General features: G+C 39.7%; 3 protein-coding genes across 3 annotated transcripts; 1 reads left to right on the top strand and 2 right to left on the bottom strand.

The window, feature by feature from the left end:
- Positions 1 to 896: 896 nt before the first annotated feature.
- On the bottom strand, positions 897 to 1,840 carry LOC131434485 (brachyurin-like). Its single transcript, XM_058601234.1, has one exon. The coding sequence runs from the start codon at positions 1,794 to 1,796 to the stop codon at positions 897 to 899; it is 900 nt and encodes a 299-aa protein (XP_058457217.1). The 5' UTR covers positions 1,797 to 1,840.
- LOC131434368 (uncharacterized) lies at positions 1,831 to 16,212 on the bottom strand. The gene is made up of 4 exons (XM_058601039.1): positions 15,697 to 16,212; positions 14,748 to 15,644; positions 10,566 to 14,270; positions 1,831 to 1,881 (listed from the first exon to the last, which is right to left on the bottom strand). The coding sequence occupies exons 1-4, from the start codon at positions 16,210 to 16,212 to the stop codon at positions 1,831 to 1,833; spliced, it is 5,169 nt and encodes a 1,722-aa protein (XP_058457022.1).
- Positions 16,213 to 17,245: 1,033 nt separating this feature from the next.
- LOC131434496 (brachyurin-like) lies at positions 17,246 to 18,208 on the top strand. The gene has a single exon (XM_058601245.1). The coding sequence runs from the start codon at positions 17,252 to 17,254 to the stop codon at positions 18,134 to 18,136; it is 885 nt and encodes a 294-aa protein (XP_058457228.1). The 5' UTR covers positions 17,246 to 17,251; the 3' UTR covers positions 18,137 to 18,208.
- The last annotated feature ends 3,404 nt before the right edge of the window (positions 18,209 to 21,612 follow it).

Below are 21,612 nucleotides of genomic sequence, written 5' to 3'. Positions count from 1 at the left end.
GTTTTGGTTGTTTTTGCTTCTTATAGGTTCGAAGATTCAAACGTTCTTTAGCACGAAGAACATTTGACTACGAAGTGCCCACTTTTTTGGCCACATCCCGAACTGAAACCTCCTTCTTTTGCTCGAACGCCTTCATTATACGTTTATCCAACTGAGGGTTAGCAGGACGTTTTTTTCGAACCGTTTTCGGTTTATTCTCAAAGGTGTTATCCTCACCGAACTTCCTGATTGCATTTCGCACGGCTTTTTGACTTACTCCTTCCATTTTTGCTATCTTTCTCAGTGACAGTCCGCGTTCTGTGCACCATTTGTACACAATTTCGAGACAAACTAATGAAAACGAATAAACAACTGCACAAGTGGTTAGAGAAGAGTGTAAACAACAGGACGCAACAATAAAAATTGACAGATTCTGAACCATTGCGAAATTGTAGCGGTTTTGAATTGCGTCCATACTTTCTGGGACAGTCTTTATAAATTTGTGTGAAATACGACGCTTCATTCATATGCAGATGTAAAATTACAAGATTTTTTCGAACTGTGCTACTTCCAATAAACGATCGACAAAATCAAAATCTTTCAAAACAAATTACGGTACCTAATTATTCAAGGTTATTCTGTCCGGGGTTAAGAGTCTGATATATGCTATTTTGGGCTACCAGGCTTCATGATGAACAATAAATTCTTTCTGTCTAGTATGTGCTTCATAATGTCGATCAATAACCAATAAATTCGAAGATCCGTGTAGCTGGTTCTAGATTTAAAAACGCAGAGTGACTATTGCTATTGTGCAGAAGGAAATCTCAAAAGAATTGTCTAAACGTAATAAAAAGATGTGCACATTTAACATGATTTTGTATTTCCAGATAAAACATCTTTACAGAACTGATTGCGCTCTAGTCTCGCAACACAACATCGGAGTTTTCACGAATCCAGGTCAGATAGTGTGTGACGCGGACAAATGCAGCAGGAATTCCGGAGGCACAGCCACTTGAGTGGACAAACGAAGAAATGCCAACCTGTAGACTACGGTCGTTTTCTCGAACCGCAAGAGGACCACCGGAATCACCATTACAAACCGACCGGCCGCCCTCTCCGGACAAACAGATGTTCTGCGCTTGAATCAAAATGGCATTCCATGCCGATTGACAATCGGCATTAGTGACAATCGGGTTGCTTGTGTACATGACCACGTCGGAAGCAGGCGAACCGGTTTCATCGGAGGTACGTCCGAATCCTGAGATGATGCCCGTCAATCCTGCAAATGTGCGATCATCCGAAATCGCCGGAAGATCGATGGGTTGAACAACTGCGTTGAACACTGCCGGAGTTGCCAGTTGGATGGTGGCGATATCGTTACGCAATAACGAAGCAGAATAGTTGGCATGAACGTTGATGGATGCGAAATCGATTCTTTGTTGGGTTTCCTCAACGATCTGTCGATTGTGAGCTCCAAGAATGACGGTGCCATGGGTAGCCAAAGATCCAATGACAACACAGTGAGCAGCGGTCATTACGAAGTTTTGTGTCAGTAGCGTACCTCCGCACAATCCCGAATTACCATTCTCAAAAAAGCTCAACACCAGCGCCTGGTATGGGAACTGTCCCGGTTGGGCCTCCTCGCCGTTCACTATTCTGCTATCTGGAACCGCCTTCGTTCCACGATGCATTTGCAAATGCGGATCCAGCTGCGCCCAAAACTCATCCAGCTCTTCAATGCGTTTAACTTTGGACAAATCGACAGAGGCCGAGGCCAGGGCCAAGGCGCCAATCAACAGAGCGATGGTCTTCATCATAATGTTGTCACAATATGTTTCGACTTGATGTGGTCTATTCGGGAGAATTCTCATGACTTTTATAGCATCGTTTGGTATCAGTGCCCTGTAATCGGTTATAGAATGAAGATAATCTACAAAAGATGTATGATGAAACCAGAGACATTATTTCCGGATGGATATTCCCACATATAATAATGAATGACTGCGATGAAAATTATAATTGATGAGATGTGGATTTTCATATATATTTGGAATTTCCATTTCAACTGACATTCAAGTACTGCTTCAGTATATTCTCCAATCAGCTAGAATTAGTCAGCTAAAAGTGTTATCTTGAAATGTGCGATTTAGAATCAATGATTTATTTCACCTCCTCCTTTTCTAGGTTTATTGTCTTATTCAATCTACTCCTCGTGATTCGACAGAGATGAAAAAATGGTAACAGTCACTCGATGAAAAGCTCGGGATTTCATCAAAACCATTCATCATTCAACGATTTGTGCTTTAGTCTTTGTTAAGACGTAGAGCCGTCTTGAGCTAGTTTGAATACTGTTTTTTCATGAACAAGGTTTCCAGATAAATTTGCTCTTTTTTTCATCCAAGTGCTAAATGCATAAGAATTAAAAGGTAAAGTTTTGTGTTTGGTTTGACGTTAGATAAAAATGGCTACTCCATTACCTGTTTATTTGATGAAACTTTCCGATCAACGTTGAAAAGTTTCACTCTGAAGTGAACGTTTTGCTCAATTTTTTAGTAAATCTAGTTTTAATAAGTGATTATATCACGTATAGAAATATACACTACCGGTCAAAAGTTTGGGTCCAATTTACAATGTTTATGAAATGTTCAAAAATCCATTTTTCTTTAAAAAGTTCTCATTACTGTATTTTTTAGGAACAGTACAATTTAGAGGTAATTTTTCGCATTGAATAACCTTCTTCGTGTAGTGCCACAATGGCTGCTAGTGTCTGTACCCTTAGCTCTGCTTTTCGGCCCATCTCTCTACTGATGTAACATAAAATATTTAATTTTACTTACATTTTTATTGTGAGAAGATATTTAACGAATTTCATCAATTTACAACAAATTTTTTGTTGAACATTTTCCATACTAAACTAATGATTTCAAAAGGGCCGATTATAGAGGTTTGAACCTTAAGGTCATTCGCCTCTTCGGGATAGAATAACTTTCTGATCCTATATGTGCGGAGTCGGAATCGAACCCAGACGGGTTGCGTGAAAGGCATCGACTTACCTATCACGATAAACCCGTTCCCAATATGGAAAAAATAGACGAAGCGTTTCTCTCGATATTTGTGTGAGATGGAAAGCGTTACGTTAAGTTAAAAAAGCTAGAAAGCGTTGCATATGATAATTTTCTTAAATTGATGGTTATAGATCATATCAGTTGTTTTGAGGAATTTCTGAATGTTAAAACCGTTATAAGGGTTAATCCCTTGCGGTAAACGATTTACTATGCGTTACTTTTAAGGAAGTTATATGTGTTACGTAGTGTTACATATCTCGCAATTTTGTAAGTTATAGGTGTTACGATTCGCAACATGCGTTACTTTTTCGAAAGGTATAGACGTTAAGAACCGTTACATGTGTTTTTTTGTGAATCATAGGTATAATGAAGCGTTACATACGTTATATTTATAAGTAATAGGCGTTACAAAGCGTTACATGCGTTACTTTTTTGTATGTTATTGGCGTTACGAAGCGTTACAAATGTTTCATGCGCAAATTTTCTCACAGTTATAGACGTTACGAAGCGTTATTTTTTAAGTTATAGACGTTACGAAGCATTACAGGCGTCATATTTTTATAAATCATAAGCGTAATGTAACGCTTCTTTTACATGTGTAACTTTTTTGTATGTTATAGGCGTTACGAAGCGTTGCATGTGTTACTTTTTCGTGATTCATAGACGTTACGAAGCGTTACATGCGTTACTTTATTGTAAGTTACAGGAAGCATTAAAAGTGTTACTTTTTTGTGAATCAGGCGTTACGAAGTAATGTTTTGTAAGTTTAAGACGTTACGAAGCGTTGCTTTTTTTTCGAGTTATGACAATACGAAGTTCGAAGTACATGAAATTTCCGAAATCGAAAATTTTTTTTGATGCCGAAAATCTTAAAATTGCATGAAACGTCGAGATTTAGTGTTTTCTAAAAAAAAATTTTTTTTGAAAACATCGACTATCCCAGAAAGTCGATTTAAAAAAAATTTTTTTTTCGAGATGACACTAAATCTCGACGTTTCATGCAATTCTAAGCCTTTTTACCTTTTTTTATATATATAAAAAATAGGTATAGAATTTGCTCAAACTTTCGAAAAATTTTCCGAGGCCCGGAGGGCCGAATGTCATATACCAATCGATTCAGCTCGACGAACTGAGCAAATGTCTGTGTGTGTGTGTGTGTGTGTTGTCAACTAAGAGGTCGAGATCTCAGAGATGGCTGGACCGATTTTGATCAAACTAGTCGCAAATGAAAGGTCTCCCCGTCACCCAAAACGCTATTGAATGATTTTGAGATCGGATGTTTACTTTTTGAGTTATACGAAGTTTTATGTCAAAATTTTCAGTTTTTTGACAGTATCTGTCACATTTGACCTTGAAAACAGAATATGTTTCCAGACTTAGATTTCGCTCGGTAATACCTATCCAACAAGCCATAGATTGTTAAAATCCGTCCATTTTTAACGGAGATATCGATATTTTTGTGTAAGCCTTATTCCAGTAGAAGGAATTTTGAGCGCTGTATGAAAAAGCAATGCTTGGGAGCAACATGAAACACGATTTTTTATACTGTTACATATAATTGTTTCTAAGTACCAAAAAGACTGTGTACAGCATCCTTTTTTATGACAATTTGCCTCGGACCAATTTTAGCACGGTTCATTTTTGGCAACATAATCTTTCGAATATGGCATATGTAAACCAGATGATACCTGCATTATCGAGTTGGAAGTAATTCCATAATTATATTGATTTAAACTATTTACAGCAATAAATACTGGAAGAACATGACTTCCATATACCATACGACTCAGTTCGTCGAGATCAGCAAATGCGTGTGTGACAAATAATTTCACTCAATTTTCTCGGAGATGGTTAAACCGTTTTCTACAAACTCAGATTCATATGAAAAGTCGTATACTCCCAAACAAGGTTCCTGAATTACGTTTGGATCCGACTTCTGATTGCGGAACCACAGGATGATATGTGAAACGAAATTAAAATAATGCAATTTATTTTTCTCGTAGATGGCTGAACCGATCTAAGATTCAAATGAAATCTGAAATGAATTTAACTGATTTCGGCTACACCGATTTTAGAATTCCGGTTCCAGTATCGAATCGATTCTCAAAGCTCAAACATTTTCTCAAAAAAGACCAAATCGAACTTCAAAAACAAATATTACAGGACTTAAGGTCCCATACAAAATTGGTGAATTTTATCCGATTCTGGAATTACAGATGATGAGTTTGTAAATTTCATGTAAATTGTTTGGCGTAATAATTTATGGCCATTCGAATCATTTTGGGCTATGCTAATTCCTGAATACCGGCTCTGGAAGTACCATAAATAATGACGAAAAACTCTAAAGTGAAACTTACTTCGACATCTCATGGAATGTTCAATCGATTGTCACACGCTAAGATTGAAATTCGATATGTTTTGCAGTTTCGGCATTACATGGTAATGAGTGATTAAAATCTCAATTTGCCGTTTAAAACGACGATAATTAAAATAATGTCATGAGAACTAAAACACCTAAGAATATCCATGAAAAAACACATGCGTATTGATAAAAAACCCTTCTTAATCCACCTAGTGGTGTGATAATGCCTTTCTCTTCTTTCATAACAGTCTCATGAAAATATGTTTCATAAATTTATTAAATAATTTTAGACGCCAATTGATTCAGATTGATTCGAGTAGTTCACAAAAGCATGCTTCAGTGTTTATGTCACACAGTCAGCATCATTTTTCCAAACTAGTGCTTGACATTTGCGTTGCCTATTTGTATGAGAACAGTGATGCTAATCTAAAAAAAGCTTTCTTAGTCCACTCAGTGAAATTTTCATATATCTTGAAAAATCACCATAGGGGGGAGTACATGAAATTTTCGAAATCGAAAAAAAATTTTTGATGCCAAAAGGCTTAGAATTGCATGAAACGTCGAGATTTAGTGTCATCTCGAAAAAAAATTTTTTTGAAAAAATCGACTTTTTGGGACTTAGAAAAAATATGAAAATTTTTCTAAGTCCCAGAAAGTTGATTTTTTCAAAAAAATTTTTTTTTGAGATGACACTAAATTTCGATGTTTTATGCAGTTTTAAGAGTTTTGGCATCAAAAAAAATTTTCGATTTTGGAAATTTCATGTACTCCCCCCTATGGTGCTTTTTCAAGATCGAAAATTGTCAAACCTTTACCACCGGGCAGCACCCCTTAAGCATGTCCAATTTAGGTCAAATTTTGCATGAAGGCTTTTTTCGAGGTGCTTAAACTTTTGAGCACTAGAACTTTACTAAAATAGAGTTGATCCCAAAATTTTGGCACCCTTATATATACAAGAGCGGTAAAAATCAACGTGTTTTGTCGGTTACGTCACTTATACCATCATATATCTGGAACCAAAAGTCACAACCATTGGATCTTCGAACTTGATCAACGGCCCGACAGTAGCTTTCAAACGAGCCCAAGTTTGTTAAAATCGGATCAGCCATCTCTGAGAAAATTGAGCGCGTTCAAATACAACGCTTTTTGTCGGTTACGTCACTTATACAATCATATCTCCGGAACCAAAAGTCACAGCCATTTGATCTTCGAACTTGATCAATGGCCCGCCAGTAGCTTTCAAACGAGTCCAAGTTTGTTCAAATCGGTTCAGCCATCTCTGAGAAAATTGAGCGCGTTCAAATACAACGCTTTTTGTCGGTCACGTCACTTATACAACCATATCTCCGGAACCAAAAGTCACAGCTATTTTATCTTCGAACTTGATCAATGCCCCGATAGTAGCTTTCAAACGAGCCCGAATTTGTTAAAATCGGTTGAGCCATCTCTGAGAAAATTGAGCGCGTTCAAATATCTTCGAAAAGTGCACACACATACACACACACACATACACACACACACACATACACACACACACACACAGACATTTTCCGATCTCGTCGAGCTGAGTCGAATGGTATATAACACTATGGGTCTCCGAGGCTCCGTTCGAAAGTCGGTTTTTCCAGCAATTCTAATACCTTTCTATAGAGAAAGGCAAAAAGGTATCATCTCACTGCTAGGTGGATTAATCACGTTTTTAGATTAGCATCACTCTTCTCATACAAATAGGCAACGCAAATGTCAAGCGCTTGGTTGGAAGAATGATGCCTACTATGTGATATAAACAGTGAAGAATGCTTTTGTGAACTACTCGATTCCATCTGAATCAATTGGTGTCAAAAATGAGTACAAATTAGTGTCATAAATTATTTAAGGAAAAGATGAAAGATATTTTTATGAGACTGTTTGGAAGAAAGAGAAAGGCGGTGTGATAATGCTTAATAGCGGTGGATTAAGAAGGGTTTTTGTTAGTTATAGACGCTACAAAGCGTCAGATGCATTACTTTTTTTTGTGAACTATTGACGTTACAAAGCGTTACATGCGTTACTTTTTATGAGTTACAGATAATACAAAGGCGTTACGAAGCGTTAGTTTTTATAAGTAACAGACGTTACGACGTGTGTTATTCTGTATAAGTTTTTGACATTACGAAGCGCTGGATGCGTTAGTTTGTTGTGAGTTATAGGCGTTACAAATCGTCACATGTTTATTTTTTGTTTGTTTTAAGTGTTACAAAACGTTACATGCGCTACATTTTTGAAAGATACAAGCGTTACGAGGCGTTACATCCGACTTTTGTTTGTTACGAAGCATTATATGCAATGTTGGTGATTGCCGAAAATTTGACAGAAGCTGCTATATTGCTATTTATATTGTATACAACATTTTCAATCCGGTAGAAGATGCTACAAGAACTCGAGGCTCTCAATGCATGCACCGTGAGAGAATTTTGCTACATTTCTTCGCTCCACTTCATACTCTGAGTATTTCACAGGCCTTAAAAAAAATTACAGTCTGATAATAATCGTTGCTGTGTGGAATTTCTCAAGAGAGAATCGCAAGTTGACAATTATCGTAGAAAATCGAATCCATGATTCAACTTGATGATTCTCGTACTAGGTTGCAATATTTCCAAACCCTTGTGTGGAGCATTCACAGACATTTTCATAGACACAACTTATACAAAGGTTATATGCACATAGTTAGAATAAGCGGCAATAGTAAAATGATTCTATCGCAATTATCAACTGCCTGTATAGAATCGGATCGCGAAACGAGAATAAGCGACCGTTTGTTGCTTCAGAGAAGATCCCCACAGCAGCGTGCTAACCTTTGATTCTCAGAAATGTCATCGAGAGAAATTCGCTCTCGCACTGGTGTCGATTCTATGTTAAATGAGCCATGTCGGGTTTTTGTTGTTGCGATGATTTCCGTCTCTCTTCGATGGCACTGATTCATTCGTGTGAAGAGTTGCTGGTGAGCGTTGTTTGATACGATAAAAGCCATCCTTGATTATATGTATTACCTTTTGGAAGTTATAGGTGTTAAAATGTGTTACAAGAGTTTTGGCATCCCAATTTTAACATATTGAAGAGACACTTATTTGAAAAATCTACTACAAATGTCAAAATTATGAAATCAATCGTTCTATTCAATCCATGAGGGAATCATTAGTTCTCTTCTTTATATGAGAACACTCAGTAAATTGAAATGTTATTCTATATAATTCAACGGTTTCAATATTTTAAATGTTTCCGACAGCTACGTACCCAGAAGGGGTGAGGAAAGTTAGAGGCGAGAGGCCGTGGCCTTTCCCGAAGTCAGAGATAGATACGATAAAAAAGTTTGAGAAATAATTTGGGGAGCTGTGACGAATTCAAGTCAAAAATTGTTGATATTAATAATGGTAATTAAACCTTAATCCACCGGGGAGCCCCATGAGAATAAATAGAAAAATGAAATAATGAACAATAAATTTTACTTCTTACCTTCTATGACCACACTACTGTGTTCATAAAAGTATGCTGTCAGGAATAGTGATCCGGTTCCAAATGACAATTTAACTGTTTGTCAAGGGGTTCGAAAATCTTTCGATGGCTTCCATTCAGTTAGTTAGTTTCACGGACAATGCGTCACTGGCGTATGGAGGAGCTTTGCCACAATGATGCAATTGTGTTGTGTTATCTGAGAACCTAGTTGTTCGTGATGATTTCGGAATTCTCGTAGTAGAACACCCGTATTTTAGAGTATTCAGCTAAAGCTGTGAATAATTTTATTGTTAATATAGTTTTAATTTTTATCATTTAATTTACTCACAATTTAGTTTCCAATTCAATTTTTCGAACAGAATTCAATGAACAATTTAAATTTTCAAATCAATGCTACAAATAAATTTTTTATATAAGAATATATATTAATTATAGTTTTACTGAAATTTTACTTGATCTCCTTTGCTTCCTATCACTTCGACGGTTTTTACAAATGGTCGTAGCTTCCTAAAGAAATTTGACAATCGCTCGCGCAATGTCAACTACATGTCAGCACTAAGGTTTTAGACCAACTTCGTGATCGTTAACGGGGGGTATTTAGTCTCGACTTACACTGAACATCCTCCCCCTCGTGTCGTCTGAATGTAAGATTCGGCGTCACCCACTCCAACATCTATCAACGCAAGTTTTGCGACAGGGCGCTGAAGTACTCCGTCTGATGTTTGCACGTCGGCCCGACGTGGTGTTCCATCCTTGCCTGGAAACGTCCGTATCACACGACCTCGGATCCATCTATTTCTCATATTCTCGTTTACTATCCAAACCAATTCACCTTCTTTAATCGCCCGAATGTCACTAAACCATTTAGTACGCCTTGAGATTGTCGGTAGATACTCGCGGATCCACCGTCGCCAAAATTTATCTAAAGTGTGTTGAATCATATTCCAACTCCCATTTATAGCAGTCCCTTCATCAACCGGACACTTAATCGACTGTTGAACCCCATTTGAACTGAGCATTAAAAAATGATTCGGACTTAAAGCTTCCTCTGATAGTGTATTCAAAGGTACAAAGGTCAATGGACGGGAATTTATCATATGCTCAGCTTCTGTGAGCAGCGTGACAAATGACTCTTCGTCCAGTTTTCGGGTTGTTGGAAGTGAACCAAGCGCTACTTTAACGGACCGTACCATTCTCTCCCAACAGCCCCCCATATGTGGTGCCGCAGGTGGATTAAAACGCCATTGAGTACAACGGTCAGTAAATGTACTACCTAACTCTCCATTCATTTTCTTTATTTCTGTTTGTAGCTCTCTACTCGCCCCGACGAAGTTCGTTCCGTTGTCTGTATATATTTCTTGCGGCGATCCTCTGCGAGCAATGAAGCGGCGGATAGCTTTTTTACATGAATCTGTTGACAAATTGCTCGCCACCTCGAGATGAATAGCTCTGATAGTTAAGCAGGTAAACAACGAAACCCACCGTTTAACAACACTACGTCCAATCTTTATAAAATAGGGTCCAAAATAATCAATTCCGACGAACGTAAATGGCCTCAGGAATGGCGATAATCGAACTCGAGGTAATGGTCCCATTTTAGGAACAACTGGAACTGTTTTTTGTACCCGACACCACATGCAATTTTTCCTAGTGAGTCGCACAAGTACCCGTAATCGTGGAATGTAGAATCGTTGTTTGATCTCATTCAAAACAGTCTCTTCGTTAGCATGCCGGAACTTTCGATGGTACCAATCCAGTAACAATTTGGTTACACGGTGATTCTTCGGCAATATGATAGGGTATTTTGCATCATAGGAGAGATAATCTGCATTTTCCGTTCGTCCATCTACTCGCATGATTTCGAATTCATCGAGAGCTGGAGTTGCATGAGCGATCGTACTATTCCTTTCTAACGGTCTTTGGTCCTCTTTTGGTTTCTGCTGATTCCATTTTAAAATTGCGACCTCATCGAGAAACTCTTCCGATTGCGCTAAACGCCATAAGCTACGTTCCGCCATTTTCAGTTCTTCACTAGTTAATACTCCTGTTTCCCGCGGTAATTTCAAATTGGCTCGACGACAGTTACCGATATACCGATGTACATAAGCAATACACCGCAGTAAGCGTTCCCATTTAGAGAACCTACCCAATGCAACAGCAGGATTAATAACGTGGTGCGTGAAAACGAAAGCAGGTCGAAGCTCCTCCTCCGTTTCTTCGATTTTTCGGCAATCCTTTGGCCACTCTGTTTCAGCATCATAAAGAAATTCCGGGCCTCTGTACCACCGACTTTTAGGATCGAACGATGGACCTTTGCCCCACTTTGTGGCTTCGTCTGCGACGTTCAATCTTGTTGGTACCCACCTCCACTCTCGAATACTGGACAAACTCAATATTTCATTAACTCGAAATGCTACGTATGGCCGATAACGACGTAAGTCCGATTGAATCCAGGACATTACTGTAGAGGAATCCGTCCAGCAGAAGATATGCTTTATACGCAACGTGTGTTTCTCCTCAATAGTTTTTCTCAATCGAGCACCGAGTACAGCTGCTTGCAGTTCTAGTTTCGGGATTGATAAAGCCTGTAATGGAGCCACTTTAGTCTTTGAAGCAACCAAAACACATCGTACTTTCGTTCGATCAACCATTCTGAGATAGGCTACTGCGGCGTATGCTTGTTCGCTCGCATCAACAAACACATGCAGCCCCAATGAATCAAAACCGTCGTCACTGTACCCTGGAAAGTAGCAACGAGAAATATTGATACGCTCAATAATTTTGAGCACTGCCAACCATTGTTTCCAACGCAGGAACAAATTCTCTGGAATTTGTTCATCCCAATCAGTACGAGAACGCCAGACCTCTTGCATGATGATTTTTCCGTGTATTACAAAGGCCGCTATAAGGCCAAGTGGGTCATAGAGACTCATCACTACTCGTAATAACTCTCTTTTGGTTGGAACGATTTTTTCTTCTATCAATCTCCGGGTCTCTTCACGAAACGTTAAAGAAAAGGAGAAAGCATCTTCTTCTGGCCGCCATATCAATCCAAGTAATCTTTCGGAATCAGTTTCTTTATTACCAACAAAAATTTTAACGGTAGTCGGATTAACTTCTCCAATCTTTTCCATCACACTTCGTTCATTTGAAATCCAGTTTCGAATCAGAAATCCAGCTTTTGCGTGCACCTTTGTTACCTCCAGCGCCAGCTCAACGGCTTCGTCTGCGGTATCAACGCTCTCAAGATAATCATCAACATAATGTCGATATTTTATAGCCTCTGCGGCTCTCGGGTGATTGCTTTCATTTTCTGAGGCGTTTAAATTCTTCACATATTGTGATTGCGCTGGTGAACACGTCGCTCCAAAAATCGCCACATCAGTAACCATAGTCTCCATAGGACTATCCTTGTCATCGCGCCACAGAAAAAGTTGTGCACTACGGTCCTCCTCTCGTATTAGAATCTGGTGGAACATTTCCTTAATATCAGCGCAAATGGCCACCTTTCGTTGCCTGTACTGAAACAATACTGATAGTAAGGGTGTTAGTAAATCTGGTCCTTTCAGGAGTTTTGTATTCAATGATACGCCGTTCACTTTTGCCGCTGCATCCCAGATTAGCCTAACTTTTCCAGGTTTTCTTGGACTCAGAACTACTCCTAGTGGTAAATACCAAGTACGAAGTGGATCGTAACGAGACAATTCATCAGCGGTTGCCTTGTGCGCGTACCCCTTCTGCTGAAAATCGTTAATCTGTTGGCGGACGTTATCGTATAGCTGAGGGTTCTTTGTTAATCGTTTTTCCAAGCATATTAAACGCTTCACCGCCATTGGACGACTATCCGGAAACTCGATGAAATCGTGCTTCCAAAGCAGCCCAGTGGAAAACCTTCCATTTTTGGTACGAACGGTCGTATCTTGTAATATTTTCCGCGCTCTTTGATCGTCTGAACTTTCTACAGTTGGCGCTGCTACTACGCCAAGACTATCAACGGAGAAAAACCCACGAACGAGCTTATGAAGATCGTCGTCCGATGTTTTGGAGCATATGTGCATCTGCCGATGTGTGAAATTATTTGCATCAGAAAATTTGCCACTATGTTGATTTCCAAATACCGCCCAACCGATGCGAGTCTTCGCAGCAATAGGCTCATGTAGTCTACCTTCACGCAGCTTAAGTGTCGCCAATAAATGTGTATTGCTTAAGCCAATGAGTATACCTGGTACCGCACACTGAAAACTACTTATAGGAAGTCCTCTCAAATGATTGTATTCTTTGGCCATCTCATCGTAATTCAGTGTTTGCTCTGGCAAGCCAAGATGTTCAACTGTATAAACATCAGATGCAATCAATCGTTTTTTGCTGCCCATACCTGCAATATCCAAATTCACTCGCTCCGTATTTGAATATTTTTTGTTAATACCACTCGTCCACTGAATACAAAGTGATTCCGGTTTGCCATGAACTCCCAGTGTGTCCGCAATCGCCTTTTCTACTAATGTCACTGATGACCCATCATCCAAAAAGGCGAACGTATTTACTTGTCCTCTGCATCCAAATAACGTTACGGGCAATATACGAAACAGTGTGGAAGATGAAATTTGGCGATGTATGGTTACAGTTCCAGATGACGTTGATCCCTTCGATTTGAATTCGACATTCGGTTGGTCATAGTGCAGAAGCCGATGGTGTCGTTTATGACAGCTGTTTATACCACACATCTCGCCTCTACATGGCCAACGTGTGTGCGGTGTAAGACAACGTCTGCAAAGTTTACGATCTTTAACAATATTCCATCTATCATCTATAGTCAATTTCTTGAAAGTAGCACAGTTGCTAGCTTGATGGTTTTCTCCACCACAAACAGGACATGTTGTTATGTCCGTTTTCTTCTCGCGATGCATACTAAAATTTTGTCTACCTTTAACTGCTAGAGGTACCTGATCCACCGAATGTGCATTAACATAAACCTTCTCTCTTGATTGTCTGCCTTTGGTTTCTTCTCGTGGCACCTTCGCCGTACTACCGGAAACGAATACCACACTGCTTGTCGCTGATGCCACCTTCGCCATGTATTCGCTGAAGCTGCTCAAATCAACAGTGGTAAGTTGCTGTTGGTATAGAGCCCAATTAAATTTAACGGTTGCTGGGAGCTTTTCAACCAATTCCTGTAAAAGCATTGGATTGGATAAGTGCTTATCGAGTCCGACTGCCTTTAGATGTCCACAAAGATTTTGTACCACCAACCCAAAACTTATCAACGAATCCATTTTATCTACCTTCGGAGCAGGAGTCGTGCGCACCTTCATGATCAAATTCTGCACTATTTGTTCTGGACGTCCATACAGAATTTGGAGTGTTGAAATAACCTGAGAGACAGTCGAAGGATGTAACAAGAAACTACTTACAGCTTCTTTTGCACAACCTTTGAGACAGCGTTGGAGTCTTAACAAGTTCTCGGAATCTGAAAACCCGCAGGCTTGTGTTGAATGTTGATAGCTACTAATGAAAAGAGGTCAATCGACTGGATCTCCAGTGAACGTAGGCAGTTCTTTAGAAACAACATGCCTCGCAGCAAGCTGTTGTGATGATGGACCAACTGTTACTCCTGGTAAATTTTTTATTGACTCAGCGGAATAAGGCAACCACTGCTTGGGTGATATGTTACAAACACCAGCTGGTGGAGGTTGGGGGGCAACATTAGGGCAGGGTATATTGTATGAATGGTTCGTACGACCTCCCATCGGGGTAGCGATTAATGAAGGGCTAACCGGTTGATTTTTATATAAGGGACTGCATTTATTTGGCATTGTAATAGGAGGAGCATTGGAAAATTCAACACTAACCGTTTTTGATGCAGAACTGAAATTCGATTCTGTTTCCGCATTCTGTCTTCGGCAATGATGAAGTTTCTCGATCTCTTTGTTGTACCAATCCTCGTTGAATCCTGAGACAATAGCTTCCGAGTACGACCGCTGATCAGACATCACCTTATTTGAATTCAGATGAGGAAGTGTCTTCGATAATGTACAGCTCTCGCGAAGTGTTTCCGGCAATTCTTCCAATATCGGTAATGCATCGACTCCCTCATCGTTCATCTGTTGCAGTTGACCCTTATGAATTAGTTGATTCAATTGCTTTCTAAATCCTTCTTCTGATTCATGTACACGTCGAAGCTCATTATCCTTTTCGATCAACTGCTGTTGCTGTCGTCCTTCTCGAATCTCTTGTACTTCTCGAAAATTTCGCCACTGTGACTTAAGCTCATCTTCTCGTCGCTGTAGATCGAGTTCATATTGTTCTCGCTGCACCTCCAGAGATTTGATTTTTTCTATTAGTACCAGTTCTCGCTTCCGACGAATATCATTTTCTTTCTGGTGTTGCAACTCTAGCTCCCGCAACGCAATATTATTGTTACGCCATTTATCGTATGACTCCGCATGTTTTCCTAGTTTCTGAGATACTATTTCACTAGAGGTCGCCTTTGCTTCTTCCAGTAGAGACAGTAATGGCTGAATGTCCACGTGCGAAATTATAGGAGTAATCGTATGGTACGATCTGTCCTTGATAACGACATTTGAATCCTCGTCTAACTTCTCCTCAATCGTGGTGCTTCCCGTTGTAGCAACAAGGGGTTCCAGATCGGTCTCACATATTGTATGGCTAGGTGGTTGTCCAAAAGCATCTGTACTTACAATTGCATTCGTTGCTATTGCTATTTGAAGCAGACGGCAAGTCTGTGTCTGTAGGTGTGAATGTCTGAGCACCTGTGTCAGATCCAGAAATTATCTTTGCCTGGTCTCCCGGGCGAATGACTTGGTTGTCTACCCAATCTCCTACTCGATCGATTGTTCGGGTTGTACCATAACTGCGAATGCTAGAGATTTCCTCATTCTCATCCTGCAGGCTGCGTAAGTCATACTTTTTAGCGATATACTGCCTTGTACGTTCAAGTTTCTCCTGTGTGGCTTTTTCTAGCAATGCTTGGGCCTGCTCCAGCTTTTCCTTTTGCATATCATCCATCATTCGCTTCTCTTCTTCAAGGCGTTCAAGTTCCCGATCAATTCGCGCTTTCCTCGCGCTAGATCTACTCGACTGACCTGTGACAGAGCTCGGTGGTGGAGCTGGAATCCGCGGCACACACAATACACACGTAAAGACTGACGTATGAACGGTAGCTGTATTCACTTTGGCACACGTGAAGTGATACCATCGATCGCAGTCTCTGCACTGGACCATGTACCACTCTGCATTGTTCGGACGCTCGCAACCAACACAGTCATAATCTTTTCCGTGTTCCACATCAATCATTGTTGCTTGAAAAGTTGCATCATATAGAATTTCTCCCTCGTGAGATAATTTTCTGTTTGCGAGGTTATGTTTCGCAGCCTTCGCTACTGTTCTACTAACAGCACGTGTTTGTCGCACAATCGATCGACGACGTTGTTCCATATTATTAGATAAATTCTTTAGTTTCTGTTCGTGATGATTTCGGAATTCTCGTAGTAGAACACCCGTATTTTAGAGTATTCAGCTAAAGCTGTGAATAATTTTATTGTTAATATAGTTTTAATTTTTATCATTTAATTTACTCACAATTTAGTTTCCAATTCAATTTTTCGAACAGAATTCAATGAACAATTTAAATTTTCAAATCAATGCTACAAATAAATTTTTTATATAAGAATATATATTAATTATAGTTTTACTGAAATTTTACTTGATCTCCTTTGCTTCCTATCACTTCGACGGTTTTTACAAATGGTCGTAGCTTCCTAAAGAAATTTGACAATCGCTCGCGCAATGTCAACTACATGTCAGCACTAAGGTTTTAGACCAACTTCGTGATCGTTAACGGGGGGTATTTAGTCTCGACTTACACTGAACACTAGTGGCAATAATCTCGAACGGAAGCTAATCTTCTACGAATTGCAGCTCTCCATATAATAAACATCTAATCTTTAGTTTTCATTGCACCGTCCAAAGATATGAGTATGATGTTATCTCTCATACTTCACAGTTGTAAATATAGCATAGTTTTGGACTCTTTCCGTGGGAATTGAAGTTTAAAATTATTCTTTGTCGTGTGTTCATTAGTACAGATTCCGAATCACACTTTAGTTATTCATTACATTCGTGATCGTCAATTTATATGTTGTTTAACTCCCATAAATTTTTTCTGTGTTCTCACCGATTAGTCTAGCAATAAGAATTTCATCAACACCCAGCTTACGACTGAATTTCCCTTACCTATATCGCGACTGAATCGGTCCAAGATAACACCAAGTCAGTACAATATAAAAGGAACTTACCGATTAACAGACATCGGCAGTTATTAATCTAATCCGACATGAAGACTTTGGTGCTGATAGTGACTTACCTGGTGGTAGCGAGAGCGAAATGGATTGATATCGATTGGTCCCAAGTTCGACCGATCGAAGAATTTGATCACTACTGGGCCGGTTTACCCGCTGAGTTGCAAGCCCTGCGAAATACGAGCGCATCTTGTAGCAGAATTACCAACGGACAGGAGGCCGTCCCAGGAGAGTTTCCTTACCAGATTGCATTGCTGATCCAGTTTACCGAAGGAACTGCTTTGTGTGGTGGTTCGGTTCTGACCAACTACTACATTCTGACTGCAGCCCATTGTGTTCAAGATTCTCTTGGAGGAACGGCCATTATCGGGGCTCATAATCGGTCACATAATGAGGACTCACAGCAGAGGATTGGTTTTGGCACCAGTGGAATCGTGATCCATTCTGGTTATGATCGGACCAACATCCGAAACGATATAGCAGTAGTGCGACTGAACAGTGCTATCGAGTTCAATAAACGTGTCCAACCAACTTCCATTCCCGTGGCCGGTGATAATCGTACCTTCTCCGGATTTATCGGAACCGTGACTGGCTTCGGACGTACCACGGATTCTGGCTCGACCTCATCGGTAGTCATGTTTACCAGGAATCCAATTATGACAAATGCTGACTGTTTACAAACCTGGAACAGCAACGAGAACTTAATTCAAGATCAGAACATTTGCTTGTCGGGAGACGGCGGTCGTTCGTCGTGTAACGGAGATTCTGGTGGTCCTCTTACGGTTAGGGATACTGATTCCCTGCAGGTCGGTATCGTGTCATTCGGTTCTGCATCCGGCTGTTCGATTGGGATGCCCTCGGTGTATGCGCGTGTGACATTCTTCCGTGATTGGATAGTTGCTAATTCGGATTTGTCGTAGAATTGTTTATAATAGATTTATATAAGTACGTTTGTGAGTTATTTTTATATATTAAATATTTTTATTTGCGTGGCCGAATGAGCCTTTTCATTTTAGATAGGATTATTTTTTTGTTATTGGATCTCGTTAAAACCACCTTTTTCGTGGAGAAGAGGAGCTTCCATGTCCATCAAACAAGGATCGAGGGGCCGTCTGTGTTGTTGTTTTCAAACCTACTGTTGTGAGTGGTTTCTGTTTTCTTTTCGTTTTCATTGGTGTTCGCAATCTCGGGATCATGGCTGGTTGAACAGTTTGTGCTTTGTTGATGGCAGTTACTAATGATGAAAGTATTTTCGAAACAGAAGCACTCGGTTCACTAGTGACCGTAGCTGAACGGGTTTTCTTGTTTTTGGTTGAAGTTATCTTTTTCGCAGTTCCAGTGCAAGATTTACCGTAGTGAGCAAGTAATTCAGGCTGATTCTCATGCATGCCTTCCGCCATGACCGCAAATTACATAACACGCAATTGCCTTTTGCAGTCGCATACGTAACATTCGTACACCATTTCGGATATCGGGAAAAAAAACTCCACCAAACTTTCACGCCTTTTCGATGGAAATAATTTCTCTATACTGCGACATATTTTCTGGAACATAATACTCAGTGACTTGAGGAGGAAAGGTCATGTACAAGCACTTCTATTTCTCCATCTCCAAATTCGCGCCCGTCATCCATTTCACTTCTGTACTACCATCTGCTCTATTGATGAAAAAAATTAAATTTATACTAACTTTCAATTAACCCTCAGCGCACAATGGGTTTAGGCTAACAACACGACTTTTCGGTATTAGGAATGCCTTACTCTTCACTATACGGGACCAGGTGTCAACTGAAATATACAGAAATAGGCCGCGAAACCTTTTTATGTGGAACACATCTTTGTTTTCTATATAGGGGTGTAAATTAGAAATTAAAGGGTAAATACAAGAAGAAATGTGGACACTTACAGCTCATTCAGTTTAGTTTCAATCAGTAATATTCTTTCACCAATTGATTGGAAATATTTCTACGTATTGATTTGAATGTTCATAGCCATGTATTTTCAATTATATACTTATGTTCTTTATTTCATCAATATGTTTTAAAAAAATATTACACATTGACTCACCTGTTAGTCTTAGGACCGAACTGTTTCACTTCTTAAATCGAATTGACTATCTTGTCCTGCCTGAATGTTCGTTAGACCTGACTACCTAGCCCTAAACTATTGATTCAGCGGTTATCCTGTCCGAACATGTCGAATCGTCGATGCGGCATGGTGGTTTCGGCTGATGCAACCACGGTGGCCGAATGTCTGCTGCGATGTCAGCGGTTCAATAATTGGTAACAGGGTGGTTGACATCTCTACGCGTTGGATACACTGGCGTCTTACTGCTGGCGCGTACTTTGCTGAGGTCTGTGCGTACGGGCCATATGCTATTCGGGTTCGTCCATAACTATATATCATTAAAATGTTGATTGATAGCTAGCAGTGTCCTATTTTGTCTGCTAAAAATCTCCGGCATACCGATTTCCCTGCCATAGACGACGCTTTTGAAGGAGTAAGCGATATATCAATGATATCTGGTTCGACTCCAAAGGCACCTGGGGATGTCACATTAGGTATCTGAAACAAAAATGTCAGCAAAGAATCAATTTTCTTCGTACAATAACCGGATCATGGTGGGGTGCCCACCCAGGAGACCCGATAAGGTTGTACCAAAAAACGATATTGTCCGTGATGGAATACGGATGCTTTTGCTTCCGATCCGCCGCGAACACCCATTTCATTAAACTGGAAAGAATTCAGTATCGTTGTTTGCGTATTGCCTTAGGTTGCTAAAGTCGACTCATACGATGAGTCTCGAAGTGCTCGCGGGCGTCTTACCGTTGAAAAATCGATTCTGGGATCTCTCATATCGATTGCTTATTCGATGCGATATCTTGAATCCGATGGTGATTGAAGACTTCGAAAGGCTTGTCGAGATCAATTCTCAGACCCGTTTTATGTCCTTGTATTTTGATTACATGGCTCAGAATATTAATCCTTCTTCGTTTATTTCCAACCGTGCTCATTTCTTGGTTACTTCTGATTCTACTGTGTTTTTCGACATATCCATGCGAGAAGAGATTCGTGGAATTCCGGAACACGTACACCCTCGAGTGGCCCCTAATATACTTTATAAAAAAATTAGAACAGTCAACTGTGGAAAGATGTTTTACATTGATGGATCAAACAGGTTAAGGCATCTTCAATCAGAACATCACCGCTTCGTACAAAGTCAGTGATCCGGCTTCAGTTTACGTCGCAGAATTAGCTGCTATTCAGTACACCCTCGAGATCAATGAAACTTTGCGGCCAGCGCTAAATATTTACCAACGCCATCTGGAAGACTCGTGCAACACTCAATTCATCGACCACTTCCGATCGCCAGCTGAAAGCTGGATTTACGAGAACCCAAGATAACATAGTCATAGTAACATAGTAACATGATACTATTCTAGTTTTAAGTTAGTCGTTAATTTAGATTAGAAAATACCCTTGGCATCTTAGAGCTTAAGCAGTGTGCCTAAAATTAAATTACATTATTGAATAAAAAAAATAGCAATTACAGCATACGACTTACAATTTGTGGTGCCCAAAACGGTAATTGAGAGTGGGTCGGCCGGTGTGTACTACCCTTCATGCAACCTAATACAATTTTTATTAATTTAACATTTCCAAAAAGCCATGCTTACTTATGTCGTTTTCGCTTGAGAAAACTGAAACTGCCCCAGGGTAGTTTCATCAAACAAACACTTTTCACGAAACTTTGTTGATTTCGCCTACTGATTTGACATTTGACGACGGTTGATGATTTGGCTGACAGTTGACGCGCCACCTTCGATGACCGATAAGGCACTGTTTAGCGTTTTACCGACGACACGACCTGCCACTCGTCTATCAAAACTGTATCGTATAGTCGACGACACGACCAGGCACTCCGAAGGAAAATCTGAATAAAAAGTGTTCGTGAGCGATTTACCGCCAGTTACCAAAAATATAGCGACCCCTTGATAATTTTTTTTCCATAAATACGTTTATTTCATAGGCAATATACATAAGTTTTTCTTCGCCGTAGCATCTACAATACATAGTACTTTAAACCTAATACATTTCGAATATCCTATTAGTATGTTGGTATTCATTAGTTAATCTAAACACTGTTTTTATCAAGCGAGTTGCTATTATAAATTACATTAAATGAAATACATTTATTTTGTACATGATCTCTAACTATTTCAGGTTTGTTTGTATCAGTTCATCACTTTTATTTAATATAAGATAGCTGGCTATTGGTTGAACTCATGGAAGAGAAAACAGTCTAACTTAAAATAAAATTTAAATTGGAACTTCAATGGATTTAATGAAATGATAAAGAAGTTTCATGTATGGAAGGTCACGACAAGCAAGAATGT

Source organism: Malaya genurostris, chromosome 3 (assembly GCF_030247185.1).
Source record: "Malaya genurostris strain Urasoe2022 chromosome 3, Malgen_1.1, whole genome shotgun sequence".
NCBI classification, from domain to species: Eukaryota; Metazoa; Arthropoda; class Insecta; order Diptera; family Culicidae; genus Malaya; species Malaya genurostris.
This window is presented reverse-complemented; position numbering and strand designations above follow the sequence as displayed.